Source organism: Amphiprion ocellaris, chromosome 18, assembly GCF_022539595.1.
Source record: "Amphiprion ocellaris isolate individual 3 ecotype Okinawa chromosome 18, ASM2253959v1, whole genome shotgun sequence".
NCBI classification, from domain to species: domain Eukaryota; kingdom Metazoa; phylum Chordata; class Actinopteri; family Pomacentridae; genus Amphiprion; species Amphiprion ocellaris.
The window spans coordinates 452,343-470,163 of record NC_072783.1 but is presented as its reverse complement, the minus strand read 5'-3'; the positions used below and the strand labels follow the sequence as shown (position 1 = coordinate 470,163).

Below are 17,821 nucleotides of genomic sequence, written 5' to 3'. Positions count from 1 at the left end.
CTAAAGTGCAGTTATTATTTTCTCATTACACTCTAAGAATTATTAATATTTGAAATTGCGTAGTTACAAGTATTTGATTGCACTTTTACATCAGCCTGTCTTTGCATAAATTCCTCTGATTGCTGCTGATTTTACAACTAAATGCACATACAGCGCCACTGCGTTAACTCGGTTTAGTTGGTGTGATAGAAAATGGAAAATTATGCATGCCAAGAGCTGAAAATCAATTATCTTTTCAGTATCACAGCCACTCTGATTGCATTGGAGATTTACCAACTCCTTTTGCCTCCTCCTCAAGAAAATCAATCTTAAATCTGTCGTTCTTGATTCCCATGTTCTGTGTCCTACCTTAGCTTCTCCCTGTTAAACGATTGTGTAGCCTTATTATAAAAGCAGTGATTCACCTCAGCGCAGCCTGTTTTGCACTTGTGATGTGTTTCTTTTTTCCTCGGTGGCCATATATGTATGCCTTGTTTGTGTCATGCATAGCAGAGACACAGAAAAACACTGTGGAAGTATCCCCTCTGGCCCTCCAGAAGGTCATTAACCCCAATCTGTCGACATAGTGCTTCCAGCCAGTGATTAGCATCACCTGATTGGCTGGATGGTATGGCTGAGGTCTGTAATAATAAGGCTGTACGTCCCTCCCTCATGCTGATCTAACATCATTTCAACAAGAGCTGACAGCAGTGAATGAATCCATGGTGCTGGGGTGGTGGGTTGCCTTCCTTTCCTTGGTGTCATAATTTGATTTGCGGATCAAGTGCACAGTGAGAGTCTCTAGCAGGTCAGATCAAAAGCCTTTTCACAAACGTGCTTCAACTGGGACGAGCCCATTCCCCTCCAGTACAAACAACAATGGAAATCTGCTCCTCCATGGAAACAGGAGGGGGGTGGGTTGGGTTTCCTTTGTTGTGGGGGGTGTAGCATCGAAATCATGACCCATGACTCCCCCGAGGGAAGAGTTTGGGCTCCGGGTTCAGCGAGGGTGTCAGGCAAATGCAGAAAACATGCTTCGCTGCACTCCAAAGATTAGTCTGTAAATGTGAAGCTAAACACAGATGCAGTTTCTAGAAAGAGATTCACCAGCAGAAGAAGACATGTTTCTGTTTTTCACTAAAGCTGCAAAGAAAATGTTAGGAAATGAACAAGGGCACTCCAGAGACCTCCAGTTCGTCAGAGTGCTGAGGGCAAGAAGGCAACTCAGTGCTGGAACTCCAGTACCACTTTATTCAGCATCTGGGTACTTATCAATACAGAACCATAAAAGTCTAAAAGTGGGAATCTCGATGTTGATCTCCAGCATGCTGAGAAGGTGGTGAAATCCCAAATAACTAGCAGTCTGGGTGTGTTATCTGTGGATATATGCTCTCAGTCTCCCACTGTGAGTGTGACTAAACTCCCTGAACTTGGAGTTGCGTTGGGGTTTTCCATGTTTTATCACGTCGCTTGCGTTAGTCATCCTTGTATCACTGCATCCCTGACACAGTGGAACAGATTTAACCCTCCTGTTGTCCTCATGAACAGGCACCAAAAAATATTGTTTCCTTGTCTGTAAAAAATCCAAAACTTCAGCAATAAAATTCCCCAAATTTCTGAAAATTTGCAAAACCTTCAGGAAGAAAATTCCAGTAATTCCTTAAAAGTTTCGCTTAAAAGTTTTATTTTTAAAAAATCCTCCAAATTTGGCAAGAAAATTCTCGTAAATATTTTCAAAAAAAGGAGTAAAAATCTTCCAAAAAAATCCTAAAAATATCTAAAGTGATTCCATATATATCAGTAAAACTTCTAATATTTTCTTTAAGAACGTTCACAAAAACTACTACAAAAAACTACTACAACCAAAATCCAGTGAAATTTGCTGGATTTTGGTTGATTTTTATGTAAATGTTCTAAAGAAACATTTTTAACATTTCTTTTTTTCCACCAAAAAGTGTTCAAAGATTTCCCAAAAATGTTGAAAATGTGGACATCAGAAGTTTCACTGTGAAAATCTATATTTTTTCCCACATTTTCAAACTTTAAAACGGGTCAGTTTGACCTGCAGGATGACACAAGGGTTAAAGGATGGTTTAGCTAACCCTCCTCCGTTCCTTCCTCCCTTCCTTCCTTTTCTTTCTCCCCTCATCTGAATCCCACGGGTCGGCTTGCTGGGACTTAATGGCATCCCAGCTGTGAACACGGGTCGACCCACCCGAGCGCACAGTGCTGGAAAGGCCCCGGTCCCTGGGGCATTCACCCGAGTGTCAGTGTGGAACAGGCAGAAGCATGGAGCTGGACTGCTCCATTGATCTTCTTGTAGGGGGTTTTGTCTCACAGTGATGCCAGTTCAGTTTGCATTTCTAAAGGTGACTGGCAGCCTCAGTTCAACCGTCACCGTGGCACCAAGTCATTGTGTCAAATCCTGTGTTGTTGTTGGATTTTTAAAAAAATGATAACATGCCTTTCAAGCTTGCAGGCAGGTTTTGAGGTTCAGAGGGTTAAACCACTAAAACCAATTTTTTAGATTTAGCATTCAGCGCAGTTTCAAGCTGGAATTGAACAGCCGTGGCCTTGACTGCTTGTTTTTTGCTCATGAATTGTCTTCCAGCATGTAAAAAACTACAAACAGACATGTTAGCAAGGTTAAAAACGTGATCTTCACTGGAGTGGCTCTTTAAATGTGTTCACAAAAAGACGTATCGGGGAGTAATTTGCGAAAACATCAAGTTCAATAAAGCCATTCTATTCTGTTCTGTTCTGTTCTGTTCTATTCTATTCTGTTCTGTTCTGTTCTGTTCTGTTCTGTTCTGTTCTGTTCTGTTCTGTTCTGTTCTGTTCTGTTCTGTTCTGTTCTATTCTATTCTATTCTATTCTATCCAACTGTGTCTTCTGTGGTTTTGTGGGACTTTAAGTCGGAGAAAATATCTTGATGGTGTTTTCAAACTTGAAGATTTAAACTATTTACAGGAAGTTGCTCTTTTGTTGTGTGATAGGAATCGGAGGATCCAGAGTATAAATCACTAGAAAACCCTTTTGAGATAGTAACAGTGTTTAAAAAATCAGGAAAAGATCATCTCTGCTGATGTTCATAAGCAAACCCGGCTCCTCCTGCCCACCGGGCTTTGACGTTTAAGGTGGAATTGCTCTCTTCTTGCATGTCTTCTTCCTTCTCCGCCTGTCCTGACACTCGTTTAACCCCCATCATGTAGAAGGAACCTCACCGTCCATTTAAGCCGTGCACACATGCATCGTACGCTGGTGCACGCTGCGCCTGGAGACCTCCTCCACCTACGCACAGCTGTCCACCACCTGCTGTGGAGCCGTGGAAGATGCTTCGTATCGCTTAGCTTGCATTTAGCACCATTCCAAGTTTGTGGAATTCCTCTGCTGCATGGTTTCCTGCTCTAACAGATGGAGGGGCTTTCCATGTCTATGTATTAATTATGGTCACCACTTGTGTATTAAAAATTGATTTTTAATGCAGCATACGGCTCATACGTAACTCCACTTACGCTGTTGTGAGTTTGCATCCGTCCTGACGTACGTGCACATCCTCCATGCCCTCTGTCTTCCATCCGTTCTGCTCCAGTAAAGCAGCATTGGATCAAGAGGCATAAGTTCAGGTCAGACTTTCTGGGTAAAACATGTCATTCTCTTCTACGAAGACGTCGAGCATTTTGGAAAGACGTTCCTCAATAAATCACTGAAGTTGAAGCCGCACGACTGGGAAGCATTAAATATGGACTTTAACGTCTTAGCCCAGCTTTATGCCTCCCACAGTCACTTTTCCTGCACTGAGAATGAAGCACCACAAACACACACTCGGCTCACTATTGATTTTTGCATCCTTGTAGTCTTAAGAGCATTCAGGGATTTATTTTCAGCTGTTCTGTTCTGCCGTGGCCAGTTTTCTGAGATTTTTTTCCTTTAAATATGTGTGTGTTTGTTGTGTATCCAGATGGCTTTGTAATAGGCCATTATAACATCACTGTCCGTTGATCTCACTGTCCCATCTGTGCTGCCATCCTCCCGCTGGCTTTCATCATACCTCTGATGGGACTTGGGGGAGTATAAATGACTCATCTAGTGCCCTCTGGGTCATTTCTGCCCCAGGTTATTATTATTACTGCCTCATTATGCTTCTCCCTTTGTCCTATAGCTGTGAGTGTGAGGAGCCTCTTCCATGTCTTCTGTATTTTCTCCACACTATTCAGAGACAGTTCAACCCAATTCATTTCATACATATTCTGACTTTCTAGTTTATTGCTGTGACTGATCATTGTTTGGTCATTTTGAAGGTTTTAATTGTGCTGCAGTGTGTCGTTTCCATTATTTCATCCAAGAAAGTTCTAGTCTCTTAAATGAAGGAGCTTTAACTATAGTACTTTTGAATAAGACTCATTAATTTTCACATTTGTCTCATCTGTCATGCTTCACTCTGCTGCAACATCAATATAGTCAATATATTGTTTTCTACATACAGAAGAATATCTGCACTGTCAGTGTTTTTCCAGACATGGAAAAATGCAGTATCACTGTCTTTGTACATAAAGAGCAAACTTTGCAATATCTGAAGGTTTAATATTTTTTGCATTATCTCCTTTGCTGCTGTAACACTGTAAATGTCCCTGCTGTGGGATTAATAAATGCTTATCTAATCTGATTTTATTTTTCGAGACTAAATGAATAATTGATCAATGGGAAAAAAAAATCTATTATTTGATAATTACAGCCTTAATTGGTTTTCATTAGAGCTTTCATTGCTGAATAATCTGTTGTTTATGTTCTCGAATAATTGCTTAGTTGTCTGGTCTATTAAATGGCAGTAAATTGTGAAAATCTTCCATCAGTGTTTCCAAAGCCCAGAATGACATCCTCGAATGCCTTGTTTAGTCCACAGTCCAGAGATATTCAGCTTAGGGCTGAACAATTCATCTAAATACTATTAAAAATGCAGTATGGCCAAGTGAATATCCAAATTGCATGAGCTGCAATTTTCTGGAAAATGTAAAAATGTGTCACAACGTCCCATTAGAAATGATGCATGGAGGTGCTGTGGAGATATGCCAGCCGACAAATCACCTCCAGATGTAAGAAAGCCTGCTGGCAAAATCAGCAGAAATCCCATAATTATTTTTATATTTGTTTCGGTGGATAAGAAATGTAAAAATTACCATTTTCAAAAGGGATGTCCAGAGTATGATCCCAACACTGGGATTGGGGCCAATTTTTAGGTAATTGGTTTCGGCATACGCTACCGTTCAAAAGTTTGGGGTCACCCAGATAATTCCATGTTTTCCATGAAAACTGCCACTTTTCTCCATGTGCTAACATAACTGCACAAGGGTTTTCTAATCATCAATGAGCCTTTCAACACCATCAGCTAACACAATGTAGCATTAGAACACAGGAGTGATGGTTGCTGGAAATGTTCCTCTGTACCCCTATGGAGATATTCCATTAAAAATCAGCTGTTTCCAGCTACAATAGTCATTTACCACATTAACTATGTCTGCACTGGATTTAGTGGTATCTTCACTGATAAAACTGCTTTTCTTTCTAAAACAAGGACATTTCTAAGTGACCCCAGACTGTTGAACAGTAGAAAATCCATGCCAATACGTTGTTTACATCAGTTTTTTAAGCAGAAGATAAGCAGCAAGAACTGCCTCAGATGATCCTCTGGAATGTAGAATCACTATTTTACTTACACCCAACAGCATTTATCACTGGTTTACTGGCTTGATGTCAGTAAGCCTTAGAGTCTCTGTCATGGTGCTCCTTTACCAGATAAACTCTTATAATGCTCTGTTCTTGCCAGCACACAGTAAGACCAATGCTACAGCTAACCCACAGTACTGTACTGCTTATTATCTAGGAAAACAGTGTTGGGTTTGGGCAGACAATAAATACTAAATGACTCAGACAGGATCAGGATCCAAATATATTTGATTGGGACATCCCTGATCAAGTATATTTTAGCGGGAATTAGGCTAATTCCAGCTAAAATGACGATGCATCTCACAATCGATCGCAGTGTCTTTGGTATTATTCAGCCTTTTACTGTGATAGAAGAGTAAAGATACTGTAAAATATTAAAATTTCAGAAGCTAGAGTCAGAGAATTTAGATCTTTTTACTTTAAAAAAAATGCTCAAACCAGTCAATCATCAAACGATCTTGGTGGTTAACCCTCCTGTTGTCTTCATTTATGGGCACCAAAAAATATTGTTTCCTTGTCTGAAAAAAAATCCAAACATTCAGCAAAAAAATCCCCCAAATTTCTGAAAATTTGCAAAACCTTCAGGAAGAAAATTCCAATAATTCCTTAAAAATTTCCCTTAAAAGTATTATTTAAAAAATCCCCCAAATTTGGCAAGAAAATTCTTGTAAATATTTTCAAAAAATGAGTAAAAATCTTCCAAAAAAATCCTAAAAATATCTAAAATGATTACATATATATCAGTAAAACTTCTGATATTTTCTTTAAGAACATTCACATAAAAATCAACCAAAATCTGGATTTTGGTTGATTTTTATGTAAATGTTATTAAGAAACATTTTTAACATTTCTTTTTTTCTACCAAAAAATGATCAAAGATTTCCCCAAAAATGTTGAAAATGTGGACATCAGAAGTTTCACTGTGAAAATTTATTTTTTTTCACATTTTCAAACTTTAAAATGGGTCAGTTTGACCTGCAGGACGACACGAGGTTTAATTGAATAGTTAACAGCTAACAGATGAATCGGTTCATTTTTGCAGCTGTAGTTTGTATTGGAGGTACTAAACTGGCTGCTTTGCATTTTATTAAGTTCATCCAGAGGCCACATAGGAATATATGAGTAACAGATGGCTCAAAAGTTCATTTGAAAAATGTTCTTCCTGTGTTGCGGTTGCTGCATGTCGTGTCTTAAATTAGTCTCTGATTCATCCTTTGGGTCGGTGCTTAGAGACGATTTGTCCCGTCATGCACTCGTGGGTTCATTTTTGAGCATTCTGCAATGACATTCTTAGATTTGCTCTGTATTTTGGGGAAATCGTAGTATTATGCAACGTTCCAGCCTCAGGGCAGTCCTCTACAATGGGATTGTAATGGGAGAGAAACTGGGCCGTGCTCTGAGTAATGAAGAGCCTGTCTGAGGTCAGCATGAGGATGAAGTGACTCCGACTACATCCTCCCTTTATGAACACGTGCAAACACACTCTCTTATTCAGCCTCTCTTTGTCTCTTTGTTGTCCTCTGTCTTTTTACATCCCACCCTGCTGTTTTCATTACCCACAATATTCCCTCCATCATCCTGCCACCCTCTGTTTGTCTCCTCCTCCTCCTCCTCCTCCACGTTGTCCAGGTCTCCACAGCTGCCTTTCCTCTCAGCTTCCTTCCTTCCTTTCCTTTCTGTTGCCTCCAGCCTCACGCTTCACCCCCATCCCCCTCCTGTCTATAGGGACAACTGAGAGGAAACAAAAGAGGAGAAGACAGTGCAGCCTCTTCAGTAAGTCAGGGGAAGGGTGTTAACATATCGAGCTGCTTTTATGTGCGACTACTCAGACCTAATTTAGGTAGCAGCTAAGTGGTGAGAGCTGCCGATTTGATGTTTTACCAAAGAGGGAATGTGTGCACACTCTGGTCAGTGAAAGATAAATGTTGTTTTTTAAACTTAATGGAAGGTTGGAGCACTTGGGAAGTGGTGGTTGCAGGATGGGGTTGTGGTTGATGTGTGCATCCTTCCACTGAATGGATGCTACATAATTCAGAAGCCATTATTTTTGCGCCCTACGATGGAGAAAAAAGAACAGCGAGAGAGTGACAGAAACAGGAAGAAAGTGGAGAGTGTTGTCTAGGCTGCTTTAAAAGCAACCTTGGAATAAATGTTTCTCAGAAAAAGAAAAAGTCTCGTGCATTTAACCCTCCTGTTGTCTTCATTTGTGAGTACCAAAAAAATTTTTCCTTGTCTGAAAAAAATCCCAAAATTCTGCAAAAAAAAATCCTCAAATTTCTGAAAATTTGCAAAACCTTCTTTTTGTCCCACCAAAAAATATTCAAAGATTTCCCAAAAATGTTGAAAATGTGGACATCAGAAGTTTCACTGTGAAAATATATTTTTTCCACATTTTCAAACTTTAAGATGGGTCAATGTTGACCCGCAGGACAACATGAGGGTTAAAAAAATATTACAGGTCCAAACCCTGTGAAACTTAGAACAACATTCAGATCTTTGGACAGTAAATCTTTCTCTTCGCTGGTTCTCCACATTCCCTCCTTTCTCTGCCTCGCCTGGCTGCAGAGGAATCACAAGACGGGGACACGGCAATTTAAGCAGAGCCTGTCACATGCTGCTTAATTCAAATCGGCTGTGATAATTCGCCCTTTCACTCGTCATCCCTCCCCGTCGCAAGGGCACCGAGTAACCTGCACGTTACCATGGTGATAAAGAGCGGCTGGGTGGCCCGCCGTTAGAGCGTTCGGCAGGAGTTTCCCCCATTCTTCCCCCTCCTCCATCCAACAATCCCACCCATCCTCCATCCTCCCCTTTACGTTCATATCATCATTTACCGTGTTCACCTCAATTACACTCAGTTTGAGCCAGCTCTCATCATTCAGAACCCCGCCTTAAGACGAACAACGAGCTCTGTCTTTGTCTCACCTTGGCTCACGCCGCCATCCATCTGTCTGAGAGCAGCAATTAACACATTTACAGCCTCGCCTCTTAAACCGTCCAGCTACACGACTCTTTACGGGGCGCTGGAGGATGTGAGACGGTCGAGGAGTCAGTAGTCGTGTTGTCATAGAACTGTCAAGCGAATTAGAAGCAAACTTTGGAAAGGTCGCAGACAAATACAAGATGTAAATTTGTCTCGCTGCTGTTACTGGTCCCTCCTTTTTAGCAAATGAATGAAACTTTCATTTGTTCCCTGAATGCGTCTGACAATTTTGCAGCTGAAAATACTGCAGAGATGGTTCATTTTGCCATGATCTCTCTTGGTTTTAGAGTCTGTAGCTAAACCGCTGTTGTCCACGCCCCCTTCAGGAAGAAGACTCTCTCTGCATCTGTGATTGACAGCGCACAGCAAAACAGCTGCTGACAGTCTGCTGACAGACATAAATGAGTGTGAGGCCAGGCTAACGTTCCTACCTTTATCTCTGAGCCGTTATTCTTGCATGATAGTATCACCAGATTCACACAACAGCTGCTGTTTTTAACTCATTTGTTTGGTGAGTTTGTCAAATGCAGAGTCACAGATTGGAAATAATATTAATATTTAGCCTCAGTGAGCTTCGTTTCAATCACTATTCTGCACTTGTTCTGTTGTCTGACAACAGAAACAGAAACATTTGTAAAATAGAATAGCTTCAGTGGGAATTTGGCTCTGTTAAACTGCAATACATGTGAGCACAAAGAGCAGGAGAGAAGCAAACAGATGCCAACAGCAGCTGAGTTTAAGTTACTCTAAAGCACAGCAGAGGACATGAAAGCTCAGCAACCCACAGCCAGTCCTTGTGTTTTGGTTTTAAATTGGTTGTAAAGTTTCTACCACTTGTGATTGTCCCTCAGTTTCCACAGAGCTTTGACCTGTGGGGCATACGATGATTAAATTAAGGATTTTTCAGTTGCTGTGGTGACGTTGCAATCAAAAATAAGAGCAATCCACTCGGTCTTTAGTTCCTAAACCGCTGGGAGTGCATGAAGACTCTTGTGTTCACTCTTACAGCAGAGTATTTAGTGTGCTTTGCTTGTGGTTGTGAGATTTTAGAGTTCATAAAAGCAGCTCCAGAAAGGAATCAAACCTGGCGGATTAGAGGCAGCTTCTCTTTGTGAATAGCCCACCCAACGAGCAGAGAGGGGCCAGGAAAATGCTAATTTTTTAGCTTCATTTTCTTCTTTCTAACTGAACAACGTTCTGACCGGCCTGTAAAGCTGAGAGGCTCTGTAGTTGAGGTGAGGCTTGATTGATGGCAGTAGTAAGCATTTTCATATTCTTACAGATTTTAATTTACACCTCCAAGTTGTAAAGACATACAACACGAAATAAAAAATGGATTTTCACCATATCACCTTTAACAGCTTTGAAGCTAATAACTGGGCTCTATAGTGTTCCATTTAGAATGAGCCAGAAACCAAACAAGCTGTCGGCCAACTGCTAAAAAAACAGAAAAAAAGAAGAAAAAAAACCAAAACTTTGCCCATTTTTGAGAGAAAAATGAAAGGAACTCTTTCTGCCAGGCTAATGGACATGGATGGATGGATGGATGGATGGATGGATGGATGGATGGATAGACAGATAGATAATTTATTAAACCTGAGGTAAATTCAAGGACATGTATTTTGCTGTCTGAAGATGAAGACAATCAAAGAAACTGAAGCAGCTGATTGGTCAGTTTCCATCTCCCATTATGTGCTTTAACTCTTTTTTTTTTTTTTTAAAATCTGAAAAACACCTCAAGTGAGAGTTCAAATCTTTATTTCAAAACCGGAGACACTACTTTGGATTTCACTGTTTCCATGAACTTTTACTAATGACATGCTTCAAAATGCCTAAAACACATGATGGAAACGCAGCTTGTGACTGGTGCTTCTATTAGACTCTGATTGCCCTGTCCCTGCTGCGACTCTTGGATGTGCAGCCTCCTACATGAAAGTCCCGTAAGGCATGAAATGGAAGTAGATGAAGCTCTGCACCCCAATAGATGGAGCTGGGGAGGAGCGTAGGGAAGACAGTTTGCTGTTAAGGAGGTTCTTGGTACAGAAAGATTTTTCAGTTTGCACTTCACCTGGCTCTTTATAGCAATCACTGACATAATCCTGCAGAATCTTCTGCTTCTGGATTTTAATCCCAGCACTCGACTTACGGGATGCAGGACATCACAGCATGAAAATAGATGGCTCAGCACCAAAAAGATTGAGACAAACCCAAAACAGACGAGAGTAAAGGGGAGAAAATAGAGGGACGGATCTTGAATAAACCCATCTGCTCACAGATGGATGCAGAATTCATTTGAGGCTGTTACGACAGTCTGGTTGCTATTTTTGTCATCACACTCCATCTTTCACAGAAGGTGGGATGGGGGCTAAATGAGGAATGAGAGGGGGAGAAGTGGAAGCAGAGATGCATGAGGAGGTGTTTGCTTTCCAGCTGGGAACAGACTCCCAGGATGCATTGGGCCTTGTTACCGGGGCTCGGTGCAGACGAGGCCTATTCATTAGTTTTTATGTGTCTTATTACCACACTAATCACTGCAACTGCTGACAGGAAGTTTGAAATTGTTTTTGTGGAATCCGAGAACATTATCTGCACATGATAATAATCTAAACAGAGAGCCATTTGGAGAGAAGACAAGGATGATTTGTATGAGGAACTGTAGTCATTTTAACCCTCCTGTTGTCTTCATTTATGGGCACCAAAAAATATTGTTTCCTTGTCTAAAAAAACCCCCAAAATTTAGCAAAAAAATTCCCCAGATTTCTGAAAATTTGCAAAACCTTCAGGAAGAAAATTCCAATAATTCCTTAAAAGTTCCCTGTAAAAGTTTTATTTTAAAAAAATCCCCCAAATTTGGCAAGAAAATTCTTGTAAAAATGTTCAAAAAATGAGTAAAAATCTTCCAAAAAAATATCTAAAGTAATTACAGATATATCAGTAAAGCTTCTAATATTTTCTTTAAGAACATTCACATAAAAATCAGCCAAAATCCAATTCGCTGGATTTTGTGAATGTTCTTAAGAAGCATTTTTAATATTTCTTTTTTCCACCAAAAATGTTCAAAGATTTCCCAAAAATGTTGAAAATGTGGACATCAGAAGTTTCACTGTGAAAATCTATATTTTTTTTCCACATTTTCAAACTTTAAAACGGGTCAATTTGACCCGCAGGATGACATGAGGTTTAAAGAGCAAAAAATGATGTAAAAATACTTTTCAAAAAATGAAAATTAAAATATTAAACGGAGCAAAGCAGAAGCAGTCTGGATAACCTGTAAAATAATTAATCTCCTCACAACAGTTTAACATCAGAATAATCCTCAAACAGAGTGACTCGTTCTCTGTCGTTAACTTTAGTCCAGCTGCTGGAAACAGCTGCTCAGCTGGAACAGATGTCCACAGATACTGGTGCAGAAACTTTATCAGTGCAGGAAATCTGTCACCTATGAAATGTATTTGTACTTGGAGCAGAGTGTACAAATATTTAATCGGAGTCCTGCTGCTCCTGAACGTTAGCTGACAGACCGCTGCCGGCGTGTTGTAATGTTTGGAAATCCTAGATTAGCATTAGCATGATCCTCAGGTAGCGAGCTAAACCAGACTTTTACACAACTTTACATTGCAGATCGTGAACACAGCAAGCATTAGCAGTTAAACAGCAGGAAGGTGTGCTTGTTTTATACAACCCTTAACAGTGGTCAGCAAACCCACATGTACCTCCATCTCACTAAACAGTACGAGGCCCCACCTGGTGGCACAACCAGGTACTACAGCAGTGGTAGAATTCATTTTCTGGCTGTTAAACTGCATATCCCATATGTTTGGCTTCTGTTTTATTGGTTGCATTTTAATTGGTGAATTTATTTATGGGACAAAATCAGTTAAGAATGAATCATTAATCTCTAATGCAGGCATACGCATTTAAGGGATTGTTTTGTATCGGCATATCTTCTGTTACTACGGTTTCTATATTTTGCTCTTGTTTACAGTGCAGTGGTTTAAATAACTACATATATGCTGCCTCAAGTACACTTTCAAAGTACTGGCACTTCACTTACGCATTTCAGTATCATCCTACTTCTGTTCTATTCCACTGCATTTCATTGTTTATTCCTTCGGAAATAGAACATAATTTGAGTGCATTTTGATCAAAGGCTCTTTTGACGAAAATAAAACTCTTACTGGAACCCTTGAATAGAATTATTGTTAATGTTATCAGTAACATCTGGCCGACTATGACGAGTCAAGTGAGTCAAAAAAGGCCTTTCAATTAGAATACAGGCCTTGTGATGGTAGCAAAGTGGTGCTTTAACCTAATCCAGACATAATGGAATCCTTCATCCGCTGCTGTGTACCTACTTCTGTATGCTGTTGAATGTAAAACTCACTGAAAGCACACTGTCTACAACTGAATTTGGTTTGATTTCCTTGTCTTCTCTATGTCTGCAGTCGCTCATGTTCCTGGGCTGCGTGGCGGCTGCAGGACTCGGCCTCAACCTGCTGTGTCTCGCCGTCTACCTGAGCTGCCTCTGCTGCTGCCGCAAGGACGAGGAAGAAGAAAGCAAGAAGCCCAACTCCTGCTGCGTCACCTGGTCGGCCGTCGCCGCCGGCCTCATCACATGGTGAGAGAATCAGACTAAGTGCTGATTATAGAGCGCTAACACTCTCTGCTGTCGTCTGCCGCTCTGCATGTTTCCACATTTCCTTCATCGGTCATTCTGTATTCTGAACATGCTGTTTGTAAGTGGCATGATGTTCTCTCAGTCACTCTGTTCCCACATGGGATTTGGGGCTTATTCATTCCCAACACGTAGCCGCTCTGTATTTTTTTCCATACTGTATGTCTGTTTGTCTGCCAGTCGTTTGTATTCTTAGGGTCTCTCTGGTCTGCATAACTGTCAGTCCACCTCTTTGATTTGAAATATCCTCGGCTTCTATTTGCACTCCTGCAAATACTTGTGATTTTGGGTTCACAACAGTACAGCGAGCGTTATTTATTTCCTCCCTTTGATGAGACCCGTCTTTGATCTGTCTCTGCAAAGTCTCTTCTACCTCTGAGACGTTGATGTGGATGGAAAATCTCTCTGATAACTCTCACCCTTTGTACATTTTTTACATCTTTTCTGGTTTTAAAAATTGTCACGTAAGGTGCAGACGAAGAGCAAACGTTTCGACATGTGTTTTTCAAAATGGCGCCATAGGACCTGAGTTTACCTCGGTATTAACTGAACGTCCTACCGGCATCCTGACTCTCAGCTCTATGCCGTTGTTCTGCTGGAATGCATCCTGATGTGGGTGTATTGTCAGTGTTCTGCTGACAACGTGGAAGAGAGAACGTGCATTACTGGCCGGACTGGCAGCTGGAAGACCGATCCCTCTTATTGTGCACGTTAAAATGCAAGAATAAATAAATAAAAACATGTAGGCGGAGAGGTTAAAATACAATATATGTCCATGAAAGACAGGCTGTCTACGGTTGTGTGTGGTGCTGGAGGTGCAGTAGAAAACGAGAAAAGAACATATGACCAAAATATAACAGGTGATAACTGTGATATATATGTTTTATAATTCTATATTTTATTTAACAATGCATAAAATTATGGGGGTTGTTTACATTTGATATGAAAAAAATACAGTGCCATTCAAAGGTTTGGACACACCTTCTCATTCAGTGTTTTTATTTATTTTAATTATATTTTAGATTAATACTGAAGATATTTCAACTATAAAAACACAGATGGAATTATGTTGTAAATGAAAAAGTGTTAAACAAATCAGAATATGTTTTATATTTTAGATTCCTCAAAGTACCCACCCTTTTACTTTCATTCCTGCTTTGAACTCTCTTGTTATTCTCTGGATGAGCTTCATGAGGTAGAACCTGAAATGGTTCTCCAACAGTCTTGAAGGAGTTCCAGAGATGCTGAGCACCTGTTGGTCCTTCTGCCTTCACTCTGAGGTCCATCTCATCCCAAACCATCTGGATTGGGTTTAGGTCAGGTGACTGTGGAGGCCAGGTCATCTCCATCATCTCCTTCTTGGTCAGATAGTCCTTCCACAGCCTGGAGGTGTGTTTGGGCTCATTGTCCTGTTGGAGAATAAATGATGGTCCAACTAAACCAAACCGGATGGGATGTCATGTGGCTGCAGGATGCTGTGGTAGCCATGCTGGTTCAGGGTTCCTTCAGTTTGGAATAAATCCCCAACAGTGACCATCACACCTCCTCCTCCATGCTTCATGGTGGGAACCATGCATGTAGAGACCATCCATCACCTTTTCTGGTCTCACAAAGACACAACGGGTGGAACCAAAGATCTCACATTTGGACTCATCAGACCAGAGCCCAGATCTCCACTGGTCTAATGTCCATTCCTGGTGTTTCTCTTCTTCTTCTTGTTCATCCTTAGTAGTGGCGTCTTTGCAGCAATTCCACCATAAAGGCCTGATTGGTCAGTCTCCTCTGAACAGTTGATGTTGAGATTCGTCTGCTACTCGAACCCTGTGAAGAATTTATATGGATTTATGGAGATTATGTCTAATCTGAGCTGCTGTTCACTTTCCATTTCTGAGGCTGGAAACTCGGATGAACTTCTCCTCAGCAGCAGAGGAGACTCTTGGTCTTCCTTTCCTGGGGAGGTCCTCATGGAGACAGTTTTATTGTAGCGCTGGATGGTTTTAGAGACGGAACTTGGAGATACATTCAACGTTCATGAAATTTTCCGGACTGACTGACCTTCATGTCTTAAAGTAATAACTGACTGTCGTTTCTCTTTACTGGGTTGAGTGGTTCCTACCATACTGTGGATTCCAACAGTAGTCAGATAGGACTATCCACTGTATACTAAGACAGCCACAACACAATGGATGTTCCTAAATACATGGAGAAGGAAGTAATTCCACAAATTGACTCTTGACAAGACACACCTGTTAATTCAATCCAAGGTCTTCCTGGGAATATAGTAGGAGTTTATTTTGACTCTTTTAATGCTTGTAAATCACATTTCTCCAGTTCAGTGCATGCCTAATCTTGCAGACTAAAAGTTTATCAAGTATTGCCTATAAATTTTGCTTTGCATCTCAGAATATTCTGTTTACATTTTAATGATAATGCAACCCACTGCAATAGAGCAGATCTTTGTCATCATCACAAGGCTGAAAAAATCTTAATCTTTGGTGAATTTCAAGCTTCAGTATCAGATTTTATGCAGAAAACCACCTTAAATAAATCACTTAAATGGTTGAAATCTATTACTATTTAATAGGCGGAGAATAGTTTTTAAGATGACATGTAACCGTGGAGGACATGCAGCAGATGGGATTTGTTTTGGCTGGAGGCTGCCGGATCTCATCAAGTCTAAGACGAACAGGAAACTTTCCGGATGTCATTTGACATTGGTTTATCTGTGGCGTATAGATTAATAATACCAGTATTATAGCCTTTAGCTAGTGAGAGCAGGTAATTATTCTTTTTTTTTTACCAAGATGCAACTTTTCATTCATTTGACATTCCGCTCTTGTGTGAAACTTTCAAATCAACGTTTCTGATAAACATCGAGAGCAAAATACAGCAAAGATTCACTTCCAGTTTGTAATGAAGTTACAGAAACACATGCATTGACGCAACATAGTCAGCTCTTATATAACCGCATTAAGTCAGCTGATGACTTGCTCATCTTACTAAGGAGATAATTGAATTTTTTTTGTCAGAAGAGTGGATCCTCAACCATGTGGCAGCCAATGCTTAGCAAAATTTTCAGTTAGGCCTCGAGCATTATCATGATCATGCGTGTGTTTTTAGAGGAAATTACCGGTCGAACACGCTGCGGTGTAAAGTATCCTCAAAGCTCAGCTGAACGCTTTTGTTTTGTACTTGTGTCGATGAATCACGCTGATGATTTACACCCCTTTTATCACGTTGTTGTCGTTTTATTAGCACAGCTGTGTGAATCCACTTTGAAAACAGAGTGTTATAGAAAAGAGCCTCATCCAACACCCTCTTACACCCTCGGCTGTTTTGTTAGGCGGGATTTTCAGCAAGAAAAATCAAATTCAGTCACAGCTCCACAACTGTGCAACCAAAAATGAACAACCTTGGCCCCATGGATCAGGAAGACATGGGAGAATTCAAAATGCAGTTTGTCTCATCAGCATTCTGAAGAGATCTGAAAAACTCCAGCAAACTCCAGCACTTTTCCTGCCTCGCCTCACATAGTCTAAATGTTAAATTAGAGAGCAAATGACACCCTTAAATTAGATAATTAAGCTAGTACACGCTGATGTTCCTGAACTGAAAAACCTGATATAATAGAAATAAAGCAAAGCAATGCCACTTCCATAGAAGTCATATTAATGTAGGCGGACGCTCTGTTTGAATTCAGAAGTAAACGAAGGCCACTAAAAGCACAGTGATGAACATTCTGTATGTCAGATTAGCAGCAAAGCAGCACTAAAGCAGTAATCATACAACACTTAGCTTGATGTCACACATTTATTTTTAGTGTTTCTTTCTCTGTTAAGGGCTGCAAATGGCTCCTGTTGCCACTGAGAGAGCCAGTCTTCATTACGAGATATTTAATGATTAACACAGTTTCTTAAAATGCAGAGTGTCTCAGAAATGGCAGTAGTCCTCCCCGCATTAAAGATGCATGGTGTAAAATCTAAATTAGAGGAGAAGAAATACAGCTGAAAGCACCAACCAGCAGGGGACAAGGACTACGGGAATTGTCAGCAACGTTGTGCACTGACATAAGATAACATAACATAAGAGTTAATTAAACATCTGCAGCGTCAAACAGCAGTAGGATCCTTAAGAAAATCTCCAAAGTGAGAGAGTTGCACAGATTTATGGAACAACAGGAGTAAATTTGTTAATTACTATAATTCTAAATGATCTCTGATATTTAGACAGGATTGATCAGGATCAAGAAAACCATCAACCATCATCACTTTAACAGCCTGATGAAGCCAGAAATGTTAAACATCCCACATCTGAAAAGTCCCATAATAGCGGGAGCAGGTTTACCACTAGAAATTGATTTTCACTGAGGTAGATAAAAGCAGGCTGGTAAATTTACTTGGCTAGAAACACAACTGTTGCTGTGTCTAGCTAGATAATTAATTAATCCAATCGGATTGCTT

General features: G+C 40.4%; 1 protein-coding gene across 4 annotated transcripts in view; it reads left to right on the top strand.

Annotated features, from left to right (window-relative positions):
* The window catches only part of ttyh2 (tweety family member 2), a 93,836-nt gene that overhangs the window by 9,473 nt on the left and 66,542 nt on the right, over positions 1-17,821 (top strand). For all 4 annotated transcript variants that reach the window (XM_035947697.2, XM_035947696.2, XM_023269272.3 and 1 more), the window contains exon 2: positions 13,132-13,304. In XM_035947697.2, coding sequence (XP_035803590.1) covers positions 13,132-13,304 — 173 coding nt within the window. The remainder of the gene's footprint in view (positions 1-13,131; positions 13,305-17,821) is intronic.